Source organism: Halichoeres trimaculatus, unplaced genomic scaffold (genome assembly GCF_033239565.1).
Source record: "Halichoeres trimaculatus isolate MK-OKI-2021-1 unplaced genomic scaffold, fHalTri1.1 fHalTri1_scaffold_1, whole genome shotgun sequence".
Taxonomy (NCBI): Eukaryota; Metazoa; Chordata; class Actinopteri; order Labriformes; family Labridae; genus Halichoeres; species Halichoeres trimaculatus.
Window position 1 is genome coordinate 18497821 of NW_027437179.1, and position 23804 is coordinate 18521624.

The window sequence follows — 23804 nt, forward strand, 5'->3', positions numbered from 1 at the left end:
TTTGTTTTCTATCATAGATAATGATCTTTGAAAATGGACAGGCACCAACTCCAGAACACTGAACCGCAATATATTTACCAAACAGACTGCTATTTCAGAGTCTGTCCTCATCTTCCCCAGCTATTTCCAGAGAAAACAAAAGCAGAAGCAGGAAAAAATAAGACAAGACTTGGCTGCAATGAGCTCCCAGCTGTTCTCTCCACTGTGCTCTCCTCTCTAGTCATCAAGACTTTGCTTTTTGTGCAGAGCTGCCATTAAAAGATGGGATTTTAATCTGACTGTCCAGAGTGATGCCATGGAAAAGCTGCAGTGGTTTGGGAGCTGGTCAGGAATGATAGAGAAGCAGAAACTTCACCGTCAAGCCTCTGAGGCTAGACTTTCTTGACTTGGGCTATTCTTGAGATTGTGCTAAATTCAGCCATTTCTTTTGGTCTCAGAGATCATTTCTAGGAGCAAACCCCGTCCAAGATTTGACACAAGAGAGAATATGAGAAATTTGCCCCAAGTTGTGATCATGCTAGCCAAAAACCCTCCATCAGTGACATTAAACACTTACATCAAGTTTTCTTAGCCTGTAAGGGTTCCTATCCTACACTAGTTAAGCATTAAAACGGTGTGTTACTGAGGTTACAGGGCCCATCTAAAGGTGCAGGGTGCTGATAATTAACCCAAAAACGGTGAATCATTGTCTACCACCATCACAGTCACAGGATTACTACCTAACAACATACCCCCCAGGGTTTGAACAGACCTCATGCCTTGACTGACCAATGAAACATAAGCATTTACATATGCAGGGGATGAAAGGCCAGTTTAATTTGAATGATAAAGAACAAGGCTTTAACTTCCTTCTCTTTACTTCAAAGTTATTTATTAGGAGTGGCTGATGCACTCTACTTGCATTACCAAAGGACCCCCAAATCTCCTCTAATTGAAATCATGTAGATTACCAAGGGAAGCTCTGGATTAAGTTTCAGTAGAAAGGAAATCCCTGGCATGTGCATGAAGCGTGCTGTAAATCAGAAAGATAAAGGATAAAATGAGCAAAAGGCCCCTCAAGACCCACAGTGTCTCTGCCAGAGCTGATATTAGGAGATCAGATGTTTGTGAGGTGAATCACAGAAAGAGTGTCGTCCTCACACATCTGGATTAATAGAGTTGGTGAAGGAGGAGTGTTTTCCTTTCTCCGAAGGCTTTTCTGCAACACAGTCAGGCTCCACAGAGACTTCATGGGCAGGGACACATAGATGTGTCCTCTCAGAAGGAATGTGGTGTGTAATGCTTTACCTCAGCTCAGGCTATTTGTGTACTCTTATCTCCAAGTGACCCTCCTCACCCAGAGGCAGAAAAAACTATCATCCCATCCCTGTCTCCAGGGGAGGAGGTGTCCACTCATGCTGGATTCTTCACATCCCATTATCGTCTCGCTGCAAGAGCGGATGCATGCGTTTGTGTGCGTCCTCCAGTTGATCAGTCATAAATAACTAATGATGGTGAAGGTGCTGGGTTGTAATGAGACTGGCTGCATTGCCTCTGGCTGTATCATCACACTCCTGGGACTGGGATTTGCCAAACCCCAGGCGGCTGGCTTGACAGCTGCTTGATGACTTTGTCTACCTAAGCTACCTTCCTGCATTGGTTATCATATGTGTCAATATTGTTATTCTAACCACTTGGAGTGTTTTTAAGAATTTACAGAACTAGCCTGAGCAGCCTGTGGCTTACACTTTGACAACTGCAGAAGTTGCAGAAGTCTTTCTCTCTGCTCTGGGCTTGTTAAAACTAGAGTTAGTCAAGCTCTCTGTGGAAGGATGGCACGAATCAGAAGTGTTGACTGAGATTTTGTCCCGCTTCAAACCGACATCATCTCATATCCTCTGTTAAAAGATAAGATGTTGTATGACCAGTTGCAGCATGTCAGAGGGCTGCCTGACTTGGAGAATCCCAAGCGGCTTCAAAGTGTTTTTGACATCTTTTCTATCATCAGAATCCATCAGTGCTAAGCCCGTAAGACAGAAGTGTTTCATCAATCACGACCCGCCCCATACACAAAAAAGACTCTGTTAAATAGAAACAAGGTGAGACTTGGCCAGCTCTCCACATGGTGCTGTCTGCGCTCCAAACGCTTTACGCCAACAGATCCTCAGCCAAGCAAGCTGTCAGTCTGTCAAACGGTGTCCCGAGTGTCCTTAAGCTCCTCCGTGGGGCGGTCTGTCAGACAGACAGGCGTCCGTCTGGGAAGGTAATTGGATTGTCTCCCTGGTTTGGCTGCTTTAGGGGCAGCAAGGGTTAGTGGGATTCGACCTCCCGGCCACCCACAGACTTCTCCTCTTGCAGGTACTTAGAGCTGTCAAGGACACACGGATCTGTATGTAGGCAGTGTTGTCTCCTTTGGAATCAAGACACCAAACGTGGTTTACATTCTCATTTCAACTCAGTATCAAAGTCTTCTACTTCTTGGAAGATCTCTCACATGATCTCAATCTCTGAGGGGTAATTCACAACTGTTAATGGCAGTTTTATATCATTTTTACTATAGAACTCTTTAGAATAGTTTTATTGTTTTGAGGTTATAAGAGATAAATTTCCTTTATTGCTCTCTGGATACATCTGAAGATGAAAGAGCAGCTGGAGAAGTGTCAACGTAAAACACCTTCATAAACATCTTTTCTTTAGAAGTGGGATTAGTTGGATGCTGTCCACTTTGAAGCTGGGTGTGTTTGTCCGATGACAGCAAAGCTCTATCCTGGCTCAACATCTGCAAGTGTTTCCTCCTAACCTTGTATAAAGAGATGTTTGACTGCTTTCCATCACTGTCGTTGGCTGGAAGCTGCTGATTCTCGTAGCCTGTTGGTGATTAAATCCTTGTTCTGGGTAACTGAGAGGACTGTTGAGCATTGTATTTGGGGTGCTCTCATTTTACTGCGAGAGCTGCAGTAGGGAGCCTTGACCTCTGGACTGTGTGAAGTTCACATCCTTTATGTGACGAGGGCCTGCAAACATCCACATACTCTGTGAGGTTTTGAACCAAAGCCAAAACTTTCACAAGACTTTCACAAGGTTTTCACATGGGGGTCACTCTGGCCATAACAAAGTGGCACGGTGGGAGATTTTTCTGCCTTTTCAGGTTGTTATAGGTTACCTTTTAATAAAATAGGGTTGGCTTCCATGTGATTAATAGAAGACTTCAGAAGCAGAAATGGTAACCACAGAATGACGTCTTGTTTTTTCTGAATCATGGTTGCCCAAATGTAGTTCTTTTACCCAGTGATAAATTAAACTGAGTGTGTGTTTTATGAGTTGAAATGTAGAAAAATTCTTCCTGAAACTTTTTAGCAGGATCATTTCGAACGCCAACTTACAGCTCATTTTTCAAGCCTGAGGCTCAGTTCCTTTAAATCTTACATTATTCATTCCATGTTAAAGAGAGCGTCACATGCATACAGCATTTATCTAACTGGTATATCTATGTGTGTTTTTCCACAACAGGAAGATCTGTGTGCACTGTAAGTGTCGCCGTGAGGAGCATGCAGTGACAGCCATGCCTGTAGAGATGGAGAAGACTGTCACCAAGCTGATGTACGACTTCCAGAGGAACTCGACCTCAGACGATGACTCAGGCTGTGCACTGGAGGAGTATGCCTGGGTACCACCGGGACTCAAACCTGAACAGGTATACCAACATAAAAATTCATGCACACCGAACAGCCCAGGCTTGGGTCTGTGTCACATTTCCAAAAGTGTGTGAGCTGACAGCACCTCGTGAGAGTGCTGTGGGACTCGAACAAATGGATCCAATAAAGAAGAGACTTGAGATAACATTACTCTCACAGATCAACGGAGACAAACCAAAGACGGAGCAATGCTCCTGGTTTTTAGATTTAAACACAGAGAAAATATACACTTTTTCAGTGAAGTAATGATGGAAAACACAGATGGGAAAGAGGTTTGGAGCATTGTCAATTCTTGCAGTTTTCTTCACTGACCTGCTCCCAGTGCGATGTGACCCCAGCAACAGTTCAAAGCTGAACACCGTGTATAGTTTTACACTTCGTGCCTGAATTGTGCAACTAGTTATATTTCAGAACATGATAGCTTCGCCGTGTACTCCATCTAAAGGGTAATGGATTATTAGGGGGCTGTGTGCCTCCAGCAGTAAAATTAATCCCCAATTCACTCGTACTACAGACATGTTTACTGTAGATTTCACTGCCCTTGAGCCAACTAAGCTCACCCTGAGCAATACCAGAACACATTAAATGGTCCCATGCACATTGTGGAGAATCCTCTTTTACAGCTCTCCGTTCAGCCGTAGGTGTACTCATGTGGGAAGGTTTCCAGTTTTACAGGACATTAGACGTGATCACGAGAGCAGGATTCATTTTGTTGATAAGCCGAGGGCATTTGTGGGTCAATGCAATGATAACCCAGCCCCCTGTTTTCACCTCTGAGCACAGTTATTTTTCAATCCCCTCCAGGGTCATGGAACCGACCCTGAAGTCAATTAGGCTCTCATCCAGAGGTGATGTGGTCCCAGGAACAGAAGAGCCATAAAGGGAACTGTGCTGTGTAGTACGGAAAAAAACACAAGTTGGAACAACCTTGATAAAATACACTTAGTAATTAACAAAAAATTGGTAGAGAGCACAGTTAGGACTCTCTTTGAATGATTTCCAAATTTTATCTCCCCAACCTTCTGAAGCATTCAAGCTGTGGAAACATACTTGTGACCCCGTTCTTTAAAGCGGAAGTACTCTCGGTGTGGGGCTTTTCACCACCGGGCCTTCCTCTGCGCGAGGGAAAGACAGAGCGAGAATAGAGGAAGATTGTAAACACAAAGCTAATCTCCAGGATCTAAACTGTGGCTTTAGGTTTCTCCCCATAGGGAGTCGATGTTGTGTGAGTCTGCTGTTCAGCCAGCCATGGTGTAAAGTCACCATTCTGTTATGAGAGCTCTCAAACCAGGATAGCAGCATTCAGTGGGATATATCTGACCGACATAAGTGATGTCTCGACACTTATTTGGAAGTCTTCAGTCCTCCTGAGTGTTTTTAATTCTGTCAGCAATTACTGAAATACAGTGTCGATAAAAGAGTGCGATTTTTTATCACCAAACAGCCATTATGTTGAGAGTCTGAGCTTTTATTGAGCTGCAGAGCTGCCAATATTCTCTCCCCCTCTTTCTACTCTTGCTCTGTTCCCTCCATCCCTCTCAAAAAAAAAAAAAACCTCAAATGTTGCCAAGATACAGCTCGTCAAGGCCAAGTATGTCACTCGGCAGTGGCCAGAAACGGATTTCTTTTTCAAATGATTTTCTCCAAACACCTAGCTAGAGGCACAGTCTATAATGAGCAGTTATCATGCATTTATCATGACATGGAATAATTGAATTAAGATGAAACAAATTCAAGGTTATTCACGCAAACTTCTTTCCCTACTCTAAAGGGGACCTGAGGCAGATAAATAAACCTTTAAACAACAAAAAGCCAGTCTGTAAAGGATGTATGGCTGGTTTAACCTGTCTTAAATGGACTATTAGCATCATCAAAGTCAGAATTCAAAGGGTGTGAAAAACATTGCCCCTGACCCGAGTATAGCCAGCAGCTTCATACTGAGATCAGTGATGCAACTGTTAGGAGAGGTTTTAAGATACTTTTGTGCAGACACATCAGATGAAATTCAATCAAATTCAATATCTATCAGACTATCTAGCATCGAGTCTGAGGGGATGGAAATGTCAGCAGGTCCATCAGTCCAGTATTCTGGTTTAGTCTCTTGAGGATGTGAGTCATACTTACTGTGGAGATGCTCTGTCTTATCTCTTAGCACTACAACAAGTTTATTTAATCCTTACCTCTGCCAGGGAGGTTGTGTTTTTGGAAGTTTGTTTGTTTTTCTGTGAACAACATAACTCAAAAAGTAACAAACAGATCTTGATGAAATTTTCAGGAAATGTTCAAAATGGGATAAGGAAGAAGTGATTAAGTTTTGGAGGTGATTCAGCTCACCGTCTGGATCCAGGATTTTCTGAAAGGATTCTTTGTCATTGTGAGATAGGGCTGTTTTCACCATATGTGTATATAACTCCACCATAAATGGTTGGATTGGTTTTCAAAACAATACAATACAAGGTTACCATAAATTCTGACAGATGTAAAAGTACGATCCAGATCCTGGCAATATTCTGGATACTAAGATCCATAATATGAAATATGTTCTGGGTCATCATAATTTTTAACACTGTCAGGTAAAAATATATAGTACAAACCTGCAACTAACACCAAATTGTAGCAGACAGTCTGCTGAAAGGAAGTATAACATTAAAGTAGGACTAAAGTGACAATCACAATATGCTTGGTGGAGGTCTGCGCTCTCTGAGTGCTTTTCTAGTTATTGGCTGTGACCATGTCAACACCAAAACCAAACATGACATTGTTGTTAATTTTGTGATGTGGGTATGATCCCATGCCAACCAGAACACCTCTTTTCCTGAATACAACCTCACAACATCTCTAATTCAACTGAAGGCAACTCTGTTTGCATCATTGCTACATTTACATTAAAGTTAGTATAGCTTTTATCTTGATTAGTCAACACTTTTCAGACTCAAAATGGTCAAACACATTGAATCTTCTCCACAACTGTGCTGACCAGAGTAATAGACTGTGGATAAATAAAAGCAAAGACGTGAGAAGAGGACAAACGATGTAAACACAGCCATTAAATCGTCTCCCTTCTCCATGAAAACACCATCTTTCCCACCACGTTTGGCTGTAACTTCAAGTGTTTTCCCAACAATATAACATCTATGTCCACTAACCACTCTAAAGTGGCTCATTGAGAGAACATTCAGAGTGGTGCCTGGTGTCTTTTCCCCTGCCTGTCTGGCCATTCACAGCAATAGAAACCAGCTGTGTGAAGTGATCACTCTTGTCACTCAGATGTGAAGTTCTACCATTTGCTTTGGGCTTTAAAAAACCCTCCTTCCAGTACAGTACGAACTCCTGCCCTGTCTTTAGCTTCATCTGCTTTCGATTACTGTTATTATCACAAGCTGCTCCTTTTGGCTCTCGCTACATCTGCGACCATTATGGGTGTGTGAAGTGTGTATGTACGTATATGTATGTGTGTGTGGTTGAGATGTTTCCTGGGGGCAATGTGCCTTTCACCTTCAGATTGTAACCCTGCTGTTGTAAGAAGCTTGTTTTGTACTTTATCATTAGCCAACACACACACATAAACACACGCACACATATGCAGTGTGTGTGTGTGTGTGATTTTTTTTGTGTGTGTTTTTGTGATTGTGTGTGTAGGCGCTGTGAGATTTAGCAGTGCCTGACCACAGTCAGTCTCTTTATTGACTAACCTGAGATCCCCCTGGTGTCCTGAGCTGTGCTGCCTGACATGGATCCTGTGTCGCTCGCCAACTCTGGTGCAAGCCAACAAAAGCAACGCAAAGGGAAAAAGGTTACACCTACAACCGGAGGCTGAAGCTTTAGATTCTAAAACAACTAGTGTGTCCATAAATCTGACAGGAAATGCTCTTACTCTATAAAATAACAGCACGGATAGAGGAAAATCTCATCTAGAGATATAAGATATGAGCGTTTTGGAAAGCTGCATGTTAATTTTTTTATGCGCAGTAATGAATGAATGTGTCATTCAAGCTAATCAGTTTTTGTGAGATGGACTGTGTGTTATTGTCAAGGACAAAGCTGATGACTGTTAGTCAGTAGATCCATTCAGCAGACAGATAGATCATTAAGAACGGAGTGACCTTGTCAGCAGATGTATCGATCATTTTGAAGTATTTTAGTTCATGTTCTGTGGTTCTACATCATTTGTGGCTCCATTTCTGATTAAGAAGCTTGATGCTAAAAATATAGCCAATAAACAAGTGTGAAAAGCTGCATTTACCGTAAGTGTCCATTTGAGAGCAGCTGCAAAAGCTTCCCCCTCTCCACCTAAATCTAAATGCTCATTATCAAAGAAGGAGGAAAAGCATGTTTAAAGCCCTGTGCAAGGAAGTATTTTACTCTTGATTTTTCAGTCTTCTATTCATGATAACTCTACCGAGGATATATATTTTTATTTAGTTACTTGATTTGAACATGTTCAGTCTAAGGATTCTACAGTTCTACAGTTTCATTTAGCCGACGCTTTTGTCCAAAGCAGCGTACAACACAAGCAAGAATTTAGACAGAAGGGAAAACCTGGCTGCAGGTTATTTGGCTGCAGGTGCTGCCATTAAGTGAAGGATTTTTTTTGTGTGTGTAGAATGATCTAGCTAACTAACGACAATGAACTGCAACAGTATACTTCAACCTTCAACAGCATTCAGTAATTTTTGCTGAAAATTCACTAATAGCTGGGTCTTAGACCATCTGACTTATTCTCCCCCGAGGACAAAGAGGAGAAGGGTCAGATTAAGTGATTAAGTGTTCCTTGAACAGATGCGTTAACAGACATCTCTTGTAAGTAGAAAAGGACTCTGCGGATCGTATAGAGTTAGGTAATTCATTCCACTATTTGGACACAACAGAGGAGAAGAGTCTGGCTACAGATTTAGAGCCGCGCTAGGCTGGGCGCACCAGGCGTCTTTCACAAGCAGAGTGTAGTGAGCGAGAAGGAGTGTGGACCTGGAAGAGGGGCCCCTGGTAGGCAGGAGCCGTTCTTGTCAGTGTTTTGTAAGCCAGAAGAAGAGCTTTGAATTTGTTCGTGTTTGTATAATGTGCGTAACGAGATGATAGAAAGATGGGCCTGTTGTAGCTGTTTGCCTACAGGTTGGCCTCAGCTCCACCTATTTGCCTGTGGTTAAGTCGGCAAATCCAGTACAGCAGCCTTCATATTGCTTTTCACACGCGTATGCAAACACACACACACACACACACACACACACACACACACACACACACACACACACACACACACACACACATACACATAGACTAAGCACCCAACTGCCCGTCAGTAATAATCAAACCAAAAGATGGCTGAACCCTGAGGAGCTTTGCCTGAGGACACTTTGACGTGTAGACTGCAGGATATGAGGATCGCACCGCCAACCTTACAAATGACTAATGAGCCATTCTGCCTCTGAGACACAGCTGCGTCCAGTCTCACTCTTCTTCTTTACTTTTCTATCATCCATCTTTCTCTTTATTTATATATTTCCCTTCTCCCCTCTTTCTATCTTCAACCATTGTCCTCATATCTCTCTTTAAACCCCCATGGCTTTTCCAGCTCCCACACCTCCACCAAATCACATTCATATATGGCTGCCTGACCTCTGCTGTAACCCTGCCCCCTGTTACAGTGTAATGAAAAGAGGCCAGTATAAATAACACAGAGACGACACCCATTGTCTAGTCTGTAATTTAAAGAATGTCCAAGTCATTTAGGACAACGGGATTGGCATTAATCCTGCCCCCACACACACATTACTTACATGCATGTGTGTGTTAATATTTTTTTGTCTGTGTGTATGTGTGAGTGTGTATGTTTGTACATCAACAGCAGAATATATTACTCTCCTGTCAGGCGCACAGAGATGGAGAAGTGAGGGGCCATAAATCAAAGTGATTGTAAGTGCGTAGTGTGTGTATGTGTAAGTATAGTGTGTGTTGGTCACTCTCCAGTTGTTTTGTTTCTGAACACTAACTGCTTTGTGTTTTTATGATGTCTTAAAAAGGGCTTTGTTGTCTGTGACACAGTAAACTCCACATGTTTTGTTGGTGATGAAGAGCTGGAGTAATAAAAATGATTTCTGGCTGCTGCCCAGGTGTATTTCGGGTTTGTCTACTGGTTTACATGTTCCCAGGTATGTTGTCGCTCTTCATTCCTCTCCGTCTTTGTCTCTCCCAGGTTCATCAGTACTACAGCTCCCTGCCGGAGGACAAGGTGCCCTACGTGAACAGCCCGGGGGAGAAATACCGCATCAAACAGCTGCTCCATCAGCTCCCACCGCACGACAATGAGGTGAAAGTCCAACCTGACCCCCTTCTTTACTACCACCTCCATCAATCCATCCTCCTGTCTCTCCTTGTCTCCTTCCCTCCCCTCCTTTAGGGCTACAGATAAAAGGATGGAGGAGAGGAGACACCCATAGGAAAACTGAACTCTGTCTTTTTAATGGGACTGTGTGAGATAGTGAAGAGATTGAAGTGTGAAGCTGCCTCCTTAATGATTAATTGCGACAGTTCATCTCAAGATGTCCATATGATCAACATAAAAAGTGTCATCACCTGACTTTGACCTGTTAGCGCCTCTACTAGCCTAATAAATAAACGGTTCCTTCTGGTTTCCACACATTATTCAAGGTAGCATTAATTCCAGGTTGGTCTTGTTTTTTCTGAAGAGAGGAAGAAGTGTTTGCTGCTAGATGTTCAGAAAGGAGGATGATGTAGATCATATTTGGGATAACACATCACTGTTACATTATCTGTGGAAATTAAGTGCCCATACCCTCCTCTCCCCTCCCTCACTCCCTTTCTGTCAGGCTGAAATAATGTTAAAAAAAACACATTTTAGTTAACCTTTAAATAAGAAATTAAACCTCTAATTTAATTTTCTTCCCAAAATTCAACTGGGCTGAGTGTGTCTGATATTTTATGATAATTTCACTGGGTAGTTTTTAATCTGGCCTTCAAAGCTTTGATTAATTTAAGACTAACTTTGAAAACTACAAAAATGAGCACTGTAGCAGAAATAATTAGATGGACAAAAATAGTACTTTTGGCTGTGACACAAGCCCTACTTAAAGGATGTATTTTAAGTAATATTTGGTGAACACTTTGGTGTTTTACTCTCTGCTCCTGCTGCACAGAAAGAACTTAGCCTCTCTGTAGAGCCAAAGAGGAAATCTTTGTTTGAAATTATGAATTTCAATATGTGGCTAAAAGCATGTTTCAATCACATGTCTTAATATGATGAAGCCATTGGGCTCTGCTATTGACTTTAGGCCTACTTTGTTTTTAGGTTAAATTTATGCTTTATGCCTTTGTTGAGTGAGGAATGGTGAAGGCAAAGATGTGGCAAAGGTCACAGGTTGGAATTGAGCCCAGGCTGCCCGCATCGCTACATGAGGCATTGATTTAATTATCAAACTGAAGCTGCACTCCTAAAATGCTCCTTGTTATTGTGGCAACAATACTAGAACTAATGACATACTGATCTGAAAATCTCAGGCAACCACCCTCAGTTTTCTGTGGCTGCAAAGCAGAATCTATAAAATGTATCAAGTGTTAACACTCTGTGTGTGTGTGTCTGTGTAGGTACGCTACTGTAACAGTCTAGATGATGAAGAGAAGAGAGAACTGAAGCTCTTCAGCAACCAACGGAAACGGGAGAACCTGGGCAGAGGCAATGTCCGTCCTTTCCCTTTAACGATGACGGGGGCTATTTGTGAGCAGGTATCTGAAAGAAATACAAAATACGAAGAACTAGGAAAATCATTTTTTATGTTTTTTCATCTCCCATCTGTTCCACCTCTGTGTCACTTCTAAATGTCACGCCTGCATCGATTCATGTGAAACATGTGAGTTAAGGGTGAAAAGATCAAAGGTGTGTCATATGGCCAGCAGAATGAAAGCAGTGAATCATGTGACGGACATACAGAACGATCTGCTGGCATTTCACTCTTTGTTGTGATGAATGAAACAGGCTTCATGTTGACATATGAAAGGCACTTGCCTTCCTCTGTACCACATTGTGGTCTTGTCACTCTCACCTCAAAGTCTTGTTCTTGAAAAGATCCTGTGTTGGTGCCATATCATTTTCCCCTCTGCCATAACATCTCAAACATCTACATTACTTCATTCCACCACAGCTTTTTACAAAGCTCAGAGAACTGCCAGTCCTTAAAAACCCTCACAGTGGTCTCCACTCTCCAAATAATCTTTAATGTATGGTCTACATTTGTTCTTGTAGTGGTCTTATGGGACTGCAGAGTGCAATGGAGAGCTTTCTTTTAACAATAAACCAGCGCACTTAAGCATCCGCCAGCCATTTATAACTGTGTGTACAACACGCCCGGTAAAATCAGAGCTGCTCTCTGTTGCATTGCTGCCTGGGGTATGTAGCTGCTTTGGAGCTCACATTTTTCATTCCCTCAGCAGACACATCCAAAACCACGTACTTGAGGGAGCAGATTGTTGGGAGAGTGTGTATTGATTAAATTCCCCACCCCCCCTTTGGCCTCCTCCTTGCAGCTGTAGGCTTTGTGCCAGTTAGATAACCTGATTGTAACTCTCCCTCTGCCTCCCTTTTCCCACCCCTCTAAATCTACTTTGTCTCCTCGACCTTTCTCCCGTCTCCTCAGCGTCCGCTCTCGTTTATCTTTGAGGCTTCATACCTTTACACCTCCATGTCGATCTTACTGTCCTTTTCAACCTCACACATATCAATCAATTTTTATTTCTTCCCTTTCACCCACTCCTTCTCCCTTTCCGACCTTTCAGTGTGGAGGCCAGATAAATGGTGGCGACATCGCTGTCTTTGCGTCACGCGCTGGTCACGGTGTGTGTTGGCATCCGGCTTGCTTTGTGTGCAGCATGTGCAACGAGCTCCTTGTGGACCTCATCTACTTTTACCAAGATGGAAAGATCTACTGCGGCCGGCACCACGCAGAGAGGCTGAAGCCACGCTGCACCGCCTGCGATGAGGTACAAACCTGTCACATGCACACACACACACAAACCTTCACACATATGATCATGAGGTTCTTGAAGAAACTGTGATTCTACATGCATGCCTACACACACATTAAACTGCAGTCATATGATGCCAAGAAGCATCCCAACACACACTCATAGTTGTATTCAGTACATCCTCCAGTCTAATGGGGTCTGCTCTCAGTATCCTGACCTCTTCACCATTAACACTGACTTACTATATCTGCAAATGAGGACAAAGACACAGTTAGCACTTGAAAAGCACCCTGGTGTTTTAAAAGCAATGCAATTAAAAGTAAATGTACCATCTCCCTGCACACACATTAGTCTTTCAGAGGTAAAGAGGATGATCTAAGAGTACTAAGCTGAAGAGCAGAGAGTGGTCCATAAAGAGGGGGGGGGGCAAGCAGAGCATTGTCCCGTCAGTCAGCACACACTTATAATCCAACTGAGGTTTTACCTCTGAGGACTGGAAATGAACAATACTCTTCCCCATCTTTTCTTTCTCAGATCATCCTCGCTGATGAGTGCACTGAAGCCGAGGGACGTCACTGGCACATGAAGCACTTCTGCTGTTTTGAGTGTGAGACTGTTCTGGGAGGCCAGCGCTACATCATGAAAGAGGGACGGCCCTACTGCTGCTCCTGCTTCGAGTCCCTCTACGCCGAGTACTGCGACTCCTGCGGGGAACATATCGGTATGCTGCACACTCACCCAGTATCTATTACAGTTAATACACGGTGCATGAATCAGCCACAGGTCATCCTGAGAAAACCTTAGAGAAAACTTAACAATACTGCATGGACACATGGAGCAATGTTGAGCATTTTTTTCAAGGAAGGTGAAAGAGTGACCTAATTTATATATCAGGAATAGCACACATGAGAAAAGAGCTGCTGTGGAAAAGATGTGGCCTGGTTTTTAACAGTTTATCACTGAATGATGTCATCTGCAGTCACACATTCGAGGCAAGGGCACATAGCAGAGGGCCACAGAGGACAGGAGTATGTTCAGTACAAATCAAATAACCTGAAACCAACCTGGAGCAGAAGTATGTCCTCGAATGCTTTTCGATCTCTGAATCTGCTTTTATTTTGAAGGCATGTACCAAGTGTCATTTAAAGATAAATTAAAGAGTCACACCACCTTTAATATTACAGGAAAAACAACAGAGAAAAGAAACTGGGTTTTTTTCCAGCAGGGAAACCATCATATTAGAACCTCTTGGCCTCCTGCCACCTCTTGTTCAAATTTCTGCATGTGTGTACATATTTGTGCATATCCCTTGGTACATCCAGGTGTGATTTTGGCACATACCTCTCAACAAATTTGCCCTGTAATTATTTGTCAGACAGGATACAGAAAAGTATTTGGCTCACAAACACAACTGATTATTAATTGAAACCATCAGAAATCATGCTTGGCCCAGCTGGCAGCCATTAGCAAATAGCTGGTTTTCATTTCCCGCTGCAACAACTGCTAGCATGCTGAAAATGTAATGTGTTTATACAATGCTGGGAAAGCTCCATAATGAGCCCCCCCACCCCCTGCCCCGGGCACAGTTACTCTACAGCCTCCAGCTCTGTTTTTTCACTCAATGCTGGGTTCATATTGTTCTGTTTTCACATAAAACAGCATTTTTTAATAAAGACAAAGGATATTTAATTATATGATCTTTGATAAAGACATGTTGCTTCTGCTTATATTTTACATTTTTTACCCGAATCATGTGATCTGGTTTAACTAGAACCCCGTGATGAATGTTTCTTTCCTGCAGGCATTGACCAAGGCCAGATGACGTATGACGGGCAGCACTGGCATGCCACAGAGGGCTGCTTCTGCTGTGCCCGCTGTAAGCGCTCTCTGCTGGGCCGACCCTTCCTGCCTAAGCAGGGCCAAATCTTCTGCTCACGCTCCTGCAGTCTGGGGGAAGAACCTAACGGCTCGGACTCTTCTGATTCAGCCTTCCAAAGTGCTCGCTCCACCAGAGAGTCCAGACGCAGCTCCAAGACTGGGAAGTCTGGAGGAGGCGGAGGTGGGGTGCAGTCCGAGAGGTTTTCAGGGGAGGTGGACCCACTGTCTTTACAAATGGATCTCTTGAGTCTGTCCAGCCAAACCCCCAGTTTGACTCGTGAGCCACCTGCTTGGCAGAGCCAACAACAAGCAGGTGACGGCTATAATTATGAATCCCAATGTGACCCAGCTGACAGCCCCTCCCCTCTCCAGCTCCTCAGCCAGTGCAATGTCAGGACGGCTTTTAACCCTTCCTGCTCTGGACAGAATAACCAGCAAGACCACAGGATAAAGGAGAACGGAGGTTTAAAGAGACCCCCCATCTCAGCCATGAAGGGACACTCCTTCAATGAGGCCTGGTTCCAACAGCCCGCTCCAGAGGAGTACTACCCACCCAAACTGAGGACCCAAAAGAGCTTCACCGAGGCATCCCACTTCTCCCAGCACCACAATGGCTTCTCCTCAGACAAGCGCTCCATCAGTTTCCACGGCTTTCAGAGGGACAGAGATGTGGGGCTCCCAGCACCAGTCCAGGTGCCAAGAAGCAGAAACCCAATTAATGCACTTAACTTCACCGAGCAACTGACCCCTCTAGAGCAGACCCCAAGAGGATCCATGGAGTCCCTGGCCCTGTCCAATGCTACAGGTGAGTCGAGGTCATTCCCTGCTTTGGGTGGCTTTAGCGATGTGACCCAAACCTCAAGTCTCTGCAACCCAAACTTCACTGTGACCTTCTTTATTGTAATCTGTTCACTAAAGGGTAAAGTTTGAGACTGATTTTAACTCATTTTTTTCTCACAGGAAACTCAGCAGAAGGAGGAGGAAAGCGTCAGGAACACCTTTCCCGTTTCTCCATGCCGGACCTGAGCAAAGACTCTGGAATGAACATATCAGAGAAAAGTAACATGGGCACTCTTAACTCCTCAGAGCAATTTCGAAGCTCTGAGTCAATTCATAGCCTCACTGCCTGTCAGCCCTACATGGAAATAGATCCTCCAAGGTCCTCCAAGTACCAGGTGCAGTACTGTGACTCCCGTGGAATGGCTGTGGGTATGGGTATGACTCATTTACCACCTGGTTTCACCTACCAGGAGGAGGATAGGGTGAGTCTGGTGAGCAGCGCCAATGCTGCCCGTTTGCCACCCATCAGTGAGCGCAGGATGGTTGGTGGAGGAGCAGGCGGAAGAGGATCGAGTATCCGGATTGATGCCCAGGATGAGACTCCCCAGAGACGCCGGCACCATCACCACCGCTCCCGGAGATCCCGCCGATCTCGTTCAGAGAACGCCCTCAACTTGGTGGCAGAGCGGAGGGTGAGACCTCAGGAGAGACCTCAGCTGCGTGTCTGTGAGGATTACGACCGTTTCCCACCACCGAGGAGTGTCAGGGACCAGTTTGGATTAGGAAGAGCAGGGGGAAGATACCAACCCCAACCCTTCAGGCAGTGTCCCAGAACCACATCAGACCTGACCCTTCAGAACCCTGGGGCCAGTCATCGCACTGGCTTAAATCAGTACTCCTGGGATGATTATGATGATGACGACTGGTGCTCCACCTGCTCTTCATCCTCTGAGTCCGAGGATGAAGGCTACTTTCTGGGTGAGCCAATCCCAAGACCCATCCAACTGCGCTACCTCAGCAATCAGGAGCTGGTCCACAAGTACAACAACACAGGGATGGGAGGCCCTAACCGCAGTGGGCAGTTACACACTCGCAAACGCAGAAAAAGCAAGAACTGCATCATCTCCTAACATCCTGACCCTGGAAACAGTTAATGACTCTTTGTCTGGTTGTGTACACTAACATCCTCCATCTGGAACAAGAAGTAAACAAAAGCCACAGTCCATCTATTCAGTATTGTTGTGTGTTGAATATCATGTAATTGAAAGTCTGTGATGAATAATAGTTGGTGAACATTGACAAAGCAACAGTGTTTGCATGTTTGTTCAGTTTAATGTACCAGAATATCTGCAGTTTTAAGGCTAACAGTGAAACGCACAATTCTCCAAGTCCCAACTTTCAACAAAAGCTTGATGTGCAATTACTCTAAAACTTAACTTCATTTTCAATTAGCAAACACGTGTGTGAGGTAGTCCATTCGGTACAGTTTCGCTTTTTTCATGCAATGTGATTTAGACAAAGGATATACTGTACTATTGTATTCAGTTCATAGTCTGTACATAGATAAATGAATTAATAATTTCACTTAAGTTAAGGAAGTCTGTGTAAATATTGTTGTAAATGAGGCCTCACATATTTTTATATTTTGTATGGATAGAATCATTTATGTATTAAATATCTATAATGTAGAAATAGACAATGGCAAAACAACTTATGCATGTTTTATTTGGCTGACCTGGTCCCGCATTTGGAATAAAGGAGTATTTCAGTGAGTACTTTGAGTGGCAGGCGGTGTTTTTCTCTCCAGGGAATGGCAGCATGTGTGAACACGTGTTGCATAAAGGTGAATTAAAGCTCACCAATCACCTTCTCCATCTGTTTAATGCATAAATGAATTACAATGGGAAGTGGAGGTTGATTACTGAGTCACCCTCAGATGGATTGTTTTACATAGACAGTTAACGGTCTATGTATTGTCCCAGAAATGGCTGCAACAGAGGTTAAAGTTATTATATCAGCCTACGGGCCCTTGAGTTTAAAACTGCTGACGAGATCCTTTGTCTTTGAATTTGAGAAGGCCCAGAGAGTCTGAATGGATTACAATGCAATTTGACTAAACTCTCATGGTCCCCAGGTGATGAATCCCACTGAATCTGCTGATTTCATAACTTCCAAAGTCCCAAAAGCAAGTCAACCCTTCTCTATCTCCAATATAATCAAGATTTAAACAAATCCTCACCACATTATTGCACTGTATTGTTGCTCAGAGCCCCATAACAGCTGTATGTAATTCCCAAAACCAAAAGTGATGTAACAAAAGGGACAAACCTGCTTATACACATCATCTCTAAGTCTGTCCTCAAAAAGGAGTCACTGCACCCCTGTCTGGTAACACTCTGGAGAGTCTCTGTTGGCATTTCGTCTGCCTGGGCCTCATGGTAAAAACATTAGTTTCTGTCTCAGACTGGTCTGGAGAGCTGGGAACCTGTGACAGTTACTGGGCAGTGATGTGAGAGCATACTGTGAAGCCCCAACCATCTCTGACAGGAGAAAGTGGAGCATGATCCTTTCCTTTAATCCAGCCAATGACAGCAGAGCTTGTATCTCCGAACTGCTGATCACAGCAAAGTTACTGAAATCACAAGCCGTAGTTACCATAGCAACAATGAATAAAGCTGCAATATTTGCCTCATTTATGCTCAAAGGAGTAGAGCTGGATGAGGACAGAAGTCAAAATAAATATTTCTGCATAATACATCTTGGTGATCTTGTCTAACTTTACAGTAATGTGATTATAATGGAAAAAATAACAGGCTAAAGTTTGGACTTGACCTTGAATAAAGATGTTTGATTTAATGTCTCACTGTAAGGGGGCAATAAGAACCTGTTGCCATGTAAACTTTGCTGGTTGATAATGTTAAGAGGGACTATTTATTTATTTTAGCTGAGACATTTATCATTTCTAAGACAATAAAATCATCCCTTAACTAATATTTGTGTCAACTTTTTTATTTCTTTCGTTGAACTCTGTCTTTTAACAAGCATTTTTAAGTCAGCACCATCTAAACTTTTTAAAGAAGTAACTTGGAAAATGCAAGGCGCTTACTTTTCCGAGCTAGATGAAAATGTTATCATGCTAATAATCACATTACTGAGCTGTAGTTTATAGTCCTCTCCGTTTTAAAGTAAACACACAAAAACCCTCAGACTTAGCCTGGCTGGGTCTGTGTCTTTCTGTAAATGGGATTGCCTGACATCCATGTGGTACAGGGATTACGAGTACCAGCCCCTGTAATCCACACACACAAACACAGGTTTGAACATCAAGGTGCATAAATGCCAGTCTTTTGATTAGAGGTGTGGAAAAACCGATGCTATCGACATGATTAGCACGTTTGTTTATTAACTTGACTAACCTCAGATTTCAAAGTGTGTGCTGAGTTTTTAACCAGGGGCACTCGAGAAATAGAGTCCTCACAAAGTCTCATATTAATGCAACAAAACCAGCTGCATAAACATGTGAGATAGAGCATCACAGACCACTCCACTGATGGTCTGGTCTGTAACTGTGGACTTTCCCCTCTCTTTAGTGTGTCTCAAAATGAACCCACACCATTACTCTCATCAAACTCTGATTAGTTTCCCTGCAGTTATTGTGCAATGGTGAGACATGAAGTAAAACTCTTGCTTTTGACATCGTCATAAACTCTGCTCATATTAATTTGCTCATTTATTAGTCCCTTGGCAGACCTTCACCCCAACATAGGGTGTCATCATGTGTTTAATTAAAAGCAAATGTAGATCATACAGTGAGGGGCAAGACAGACTGCAGCCATATGCTTCTTGGGCGTGTCGTATCTGAGGTGGTGAATGGTGGAGAGATAATCCTCAGTTTGCGTGGGTGCTTCCAGTTGTGGCAGCCAGGCTGTCCACCAGGCTGCTAAATCAGATCCACTGGTGGGGACTGTAGCAGCCCTCTGGGTTCACTCAAACCACCAAGTGTTTCTAATGTGAGAGCAATGAGGGAGACATATTCACACAAAGCCTCTTTTATTTGTTCTTAAATCCTAAATAAATGATGCAGACTTCTTTTGAAATCTGATTCAGCTCATTAAATGTGTAAACCATCAACATCCAAAACGCCCCAAATGAAGAAGCTTCATCTTAGCATTTTGACCTGCGACAGAAAAGGAAAAGGGCTTTCATAACCTGGGCTTTGTTGATCAGAAAGTATTACTCTAACATCACCCATGGATGCAGAAAAGCTTGCATTTGGTTGAACTGTACCATGGGAATCTCTTCTCTGTTTTTATTTCCTTCCATGTGAATTGTCCACTGAATCACATTTTCCCAATCGTGTTTATTAAAGCCTGACAGAGCAGACAGTGTCTTGAGAACAAGCAGCCGTCCTCTCATTAACCCTGAGGTATGCGTCTGGGTGGGATAAACAAGAAAATCAGGTGACAAAGTAAAAAATAGACAAATCTTTTCTGCCTGATTTGCTTTCTTTTAGACTCTATCGAACATATTTAGAAAGAAGGGACTCCTTTCATCGTTAACTGTTTATTTTATTTAGAATAAGATTTTTTCTCAATAACTGAACACAGTTCTCTTTCAATAGTTAACCAAGTGAGCTCCTTATCTCTCGCACTAAAGAGCTGAAATCCACTTCACTTGGGAAATGCACCACTTTAATTAACAGCCACACGTGTGAGGTGTCTGTGTGTGTATTAAGGCCCAGCTGTCATGAGCCAAAGCCATTTGAGTTGTTTTGGGAGACTCTAAAAGCCATAATTACCAGTCCTTAAGAGCAGAACGGCTGCAAATTACAGCTGCGCTCTGAGCAAACTAAAATAGCCTGAATTCAATTATTTACAAGCAAAGAATGCCAATGGTGTGTTATCGCTCACACAACGTGGCTTGCTTTCATGGGCACGCAAGTAGAAACAATTGCTCTCACTGCACACAAACGCAGGGCTCGTGAAGGGGAGAAGCGTGACTGAGGCCTTACCAGCAGTCTCCTCTCCTTCAGTCTCATCATGTGTGTTCAATTACTGGGGCAAGACTGCACCAGAATAATGTCAACAGATGCACAAATACAAACGCTAACTGCTGCACTCAGACTGGTTCAGAAAGATCACTTTAACAGGCTCATAAGCTGAAATATTTCAGATACATTAGCAGCAGTATGGATTTTTTTTCTTCACAGGGCTGAGAAATCCCCATATTATGATTCTCTATCCACATAAATCCAGGATATTTACTCTATATGGCTCATAATCCGTATTAAAGGTCATGAGTGCAGCAGGAAATTCCCTCCCTGATTGCTCACTCACAGACTCCCCTCTGTTCACTCATCCAGTCCCACTGTCCTGTCTGAGGGGGTCGCTCCTCGACTGGAGTGGATGTGTTAATATTATGTGACAGTAACCCAGCTGTCCATCTGCCACTTGTGGCCTTCTTGTCTCCTTTTCTTCTTTTCCCATCATCTCACCTCAGATCATGTCCTTCTTCCTCAACACAAACCAGCTTCCCACAAATAGAACATCATTACATCCAACAAGTTCGCTCCTGTAATCTCACAAGTAGCTCTAAACCATCTGGAGAAAAAAGGATAGTGCATTATTATTAAAAGGTCAAGCATTAGCCTAATAGACCTCAAATACACCCACTAATCTGCATTCTCATCTACTTAAGGTTGACCTTTGACCTTCCGCTGGCTTCATCCGTGACCGGTCAACACTTTGTATCTGACACATAACTCAAACTAATCCCTGTGTTGCAGGACTTGCCTTCAAAGTTTTTTTTTTTAATCAATTAAAATTTGTAAATAATGATGACACAGGCTCTGCACTGTTAATTAACTCATAATAAGTCCCGATGGGGGCGCTCATTAGGCCTGATTGTTGTTTTTCAGCCACAGTGAGAGAAAATTATTTCTTTCCCATGTTTGCTCAGTCTGACACGTGGCAGAGAGAAAAAACGCTGCCAGGTTTGGTCTAATCCGCAGCCCCAGCAGCCCAAGGGGGCACCTCGCCATAATGAAGGATGGCATGCTGGGTACATCATTGTTGCACCGCCAGAGAGCCCTCCGTCTGCTTCATGAATTCAGGCGCCCACTCCACCCCCTCTACTCACTGATTAACAAGCTCAGGTCCCAAGAGGGCGCCCATCTGTGTACCACCTGTATGAAATCACTGCAACTTTTAATGCTGGATGTCAATTAGATTTGTTTTAATCTTTCCCTCGTGTGTATCACTTAAGTGACTTTGTGTCTACTTATTTACCTCCTGCCCCTCCCCCTCTTTCTTCCCTTCTCTCTTTTTTCTGCTGCCCCCTCCCCTCCCTCTGTCTGTGTCTGTTTTGCAGAGATGATGGATGGACCGATAAGTCTACCTGCTGTAAATGAGGCAGAGAAGGTTTGCAGTGTTGACTTTATATCGTTGCATTTTTCCAATTCTTTTCTAGACCCACAAATTATCATTAAGCTCTGATTTACATTAAGGCAAAACAGCCTTTTGTCATTTGCAGGAGCACTTGAATAGATTTCAGGTGTTTGAGAAATGTTGTTTTGGGTAAAGTTCACATAATCAGGATCTACAAAACTTGAAGTGTTGGATAATAATAACATCCAGCAGCTCTGTTTTGTGCAAAATAATAATAAAAAAAAAATGTTTCAGTTGTAAGACTTCAATTGGGTCAATCCAATTTGTGATGCATTTTTATTATTTTTCTCTTTTTAACAATAGGAAGGAATTTGTATTACACAATGGCATGACTGTGCAGTAGATCTCCCAGTCAGAGACTGTGCATGCCTTTCCTTTACAACCCACAGAAAAGCCGAGTGAACAAGCTAACTAAAGACATGTTACTTAACCTTATACACATCATCATCTCATGGATCATGTTTGGTGATGCTATCTTTTTAAGATGTGTTTATTGAAAGAATATCCCAAGGTGACTCCTCCCGGAATTTGCTTCTCTCTCTGAACCGTACACTGTTTGAAACAATGAACAGAAGAACAGATATCCAGAGCAAAGCCATAACTTTAAAAGCTCCCTCTGTGATTGGCTGCAGTTATAGGCCTGCCTCTTCCTTTGAAGCTAATTAAACTGGGAAAAAGTAGATTTTTGATGATTGATTGACAGTTGATTGACAGCTCTACACACCATGCACACTCCTGCAGTCATTTTTTATCAGATTAGCAGAGGAGAGAAGGTTCAAACAATAATACAAGAGTCATTGAAACTGTCAGTGTATGTGACAAATAAACAAGAATCTGTCCAGCAGTGAGTTGTTCTGACCTAAGGGGTTGATGACTTTTTTATCTCTTGGTTTAACGCATGTTTTGGTTAGCAGAAGCGATGGGGTGTCAGTCCTGCAGCTAATCAGATTACTTTTGCACATGCAGTGGCTCCAGGGTGACATGTCAGCACACACTGCAGTGGTACTTTGGCTTCACATCTCATAAGAGCAGGAGATGGAGGCACTGTGTCCATATTAATATACAGTTGGTGCAGTACAAACGACAACAGATTTAAAGTTGCTTCTATTCCACTTAGTATTTGTCAAGTTTTTCAATTTGGACAGGTTTCTTGAACCAATATTTTGTATCTATTATGTTTATGAAACAGAAAAGGTATATGAATGTAGTATGCTGTGCATACTAGATAGGAATGTAGTTTGTGAAGAACAGTCCATATGCATGTAGTATGTGGTACATGTACTTCAATGTATTGTGCAGAATATAGTACACGTGAATGCAGTATATAGTTCATAGAACATTCATATGCAGTATACACTACATACTATCCTGTATGCAGTATGTAGAACCTATGGTTAATACAATCAGAAACCAAGAGCCACAAAAATTACTGTGGGAGTACAAAGAGCCACATCACACACGGGGTCTTATAAATGCACTTCCTCTCGAACATAAATGGAATGACTTGAAATGAAAAACCAACACATTTCCAATTTTCAAACCGAGATTTGTTGTGTTTGTGTGTTTAATTGTACTTGGAGCATTGTCAAATTTATGTTTTTTAGTGCAGGAGAAAAAAAATCTATCTATCTATCTATCTATCTATCTATCTATCTATCTATCTATCTATCTATCTATCTATCTATCTATCTATCTATCTATCTATCTAGATAGATAGATAGATATGAGCACATAAGCAATTGAGAGGAGCACATGTGGAGAAGAGAAACTGAAACTTAAGTATATGTCTTATCACCCAAGTATTGATCAATACTGATCCCAATGTTGGCATCAGTCTATCAATTTTTTAGATTGATTGGCACACCACTACTCATAACAATATATACATATGTATTTTTATGAATGGATCGAAGAGCCGCACACCGAGAGGCAAAGAGCCACATGCGGCTCTCGAGCCACAGGTTGGCCACCCCTGACATAGTACATAAAAATGTAGTAGGTATATAGTAAGTAGTACATTTAAATATAGCCTTTAGTTAATTTGAATTTAGTA

General features: G+C 42.7%; 1 protein-coding gene across 3 annotated transcripts in view; it reads left to right on the top strand.

The window, feature by feature from the left end:
* prickle2b (prickle homolog 2b) overlaps positions 1-18259 on the top strand; it is a 106097-nt gene extending 87838 nt beyond the window's left edge. For 2 of the 3 annotated variants that reach the window (XM_074673034.1, XM_074673025.1), the window contains exons 2-8: positions 3490-3673; positions 9865-9978; positions 11274-11411; positions 12459-12662; positions 13182-13368; positions 14449-15330; positions 15486-18258. In XM_074673034.1, the coding sequence (XP_074529135.1) occupies positions 3542-3673; positions 9865-9978; positions 11274-11411; positions 12459-12662; positions 13182-13368; positions 14449-15330; positions 15486-16435 (2607 nt within the window). In that variant the 5' untranslated portion in view covers positions 3490-3541 and the 3' untranslated portion in view covers positions 16436-18258. Of the gene's footprint in view, positions 1-3489; positions 3674-9864; positions 9979-11273; positions 11412-12458; positions 12663-13181; positions 13369-14448; positions 15331-15485 lie in introns of all 3 variants that reach the window. The other variant, XM_074673042.1, reaches the window with a different exon arrangement.
* Positions 18260-23804: the final 5545 nt, after the last annotated feature.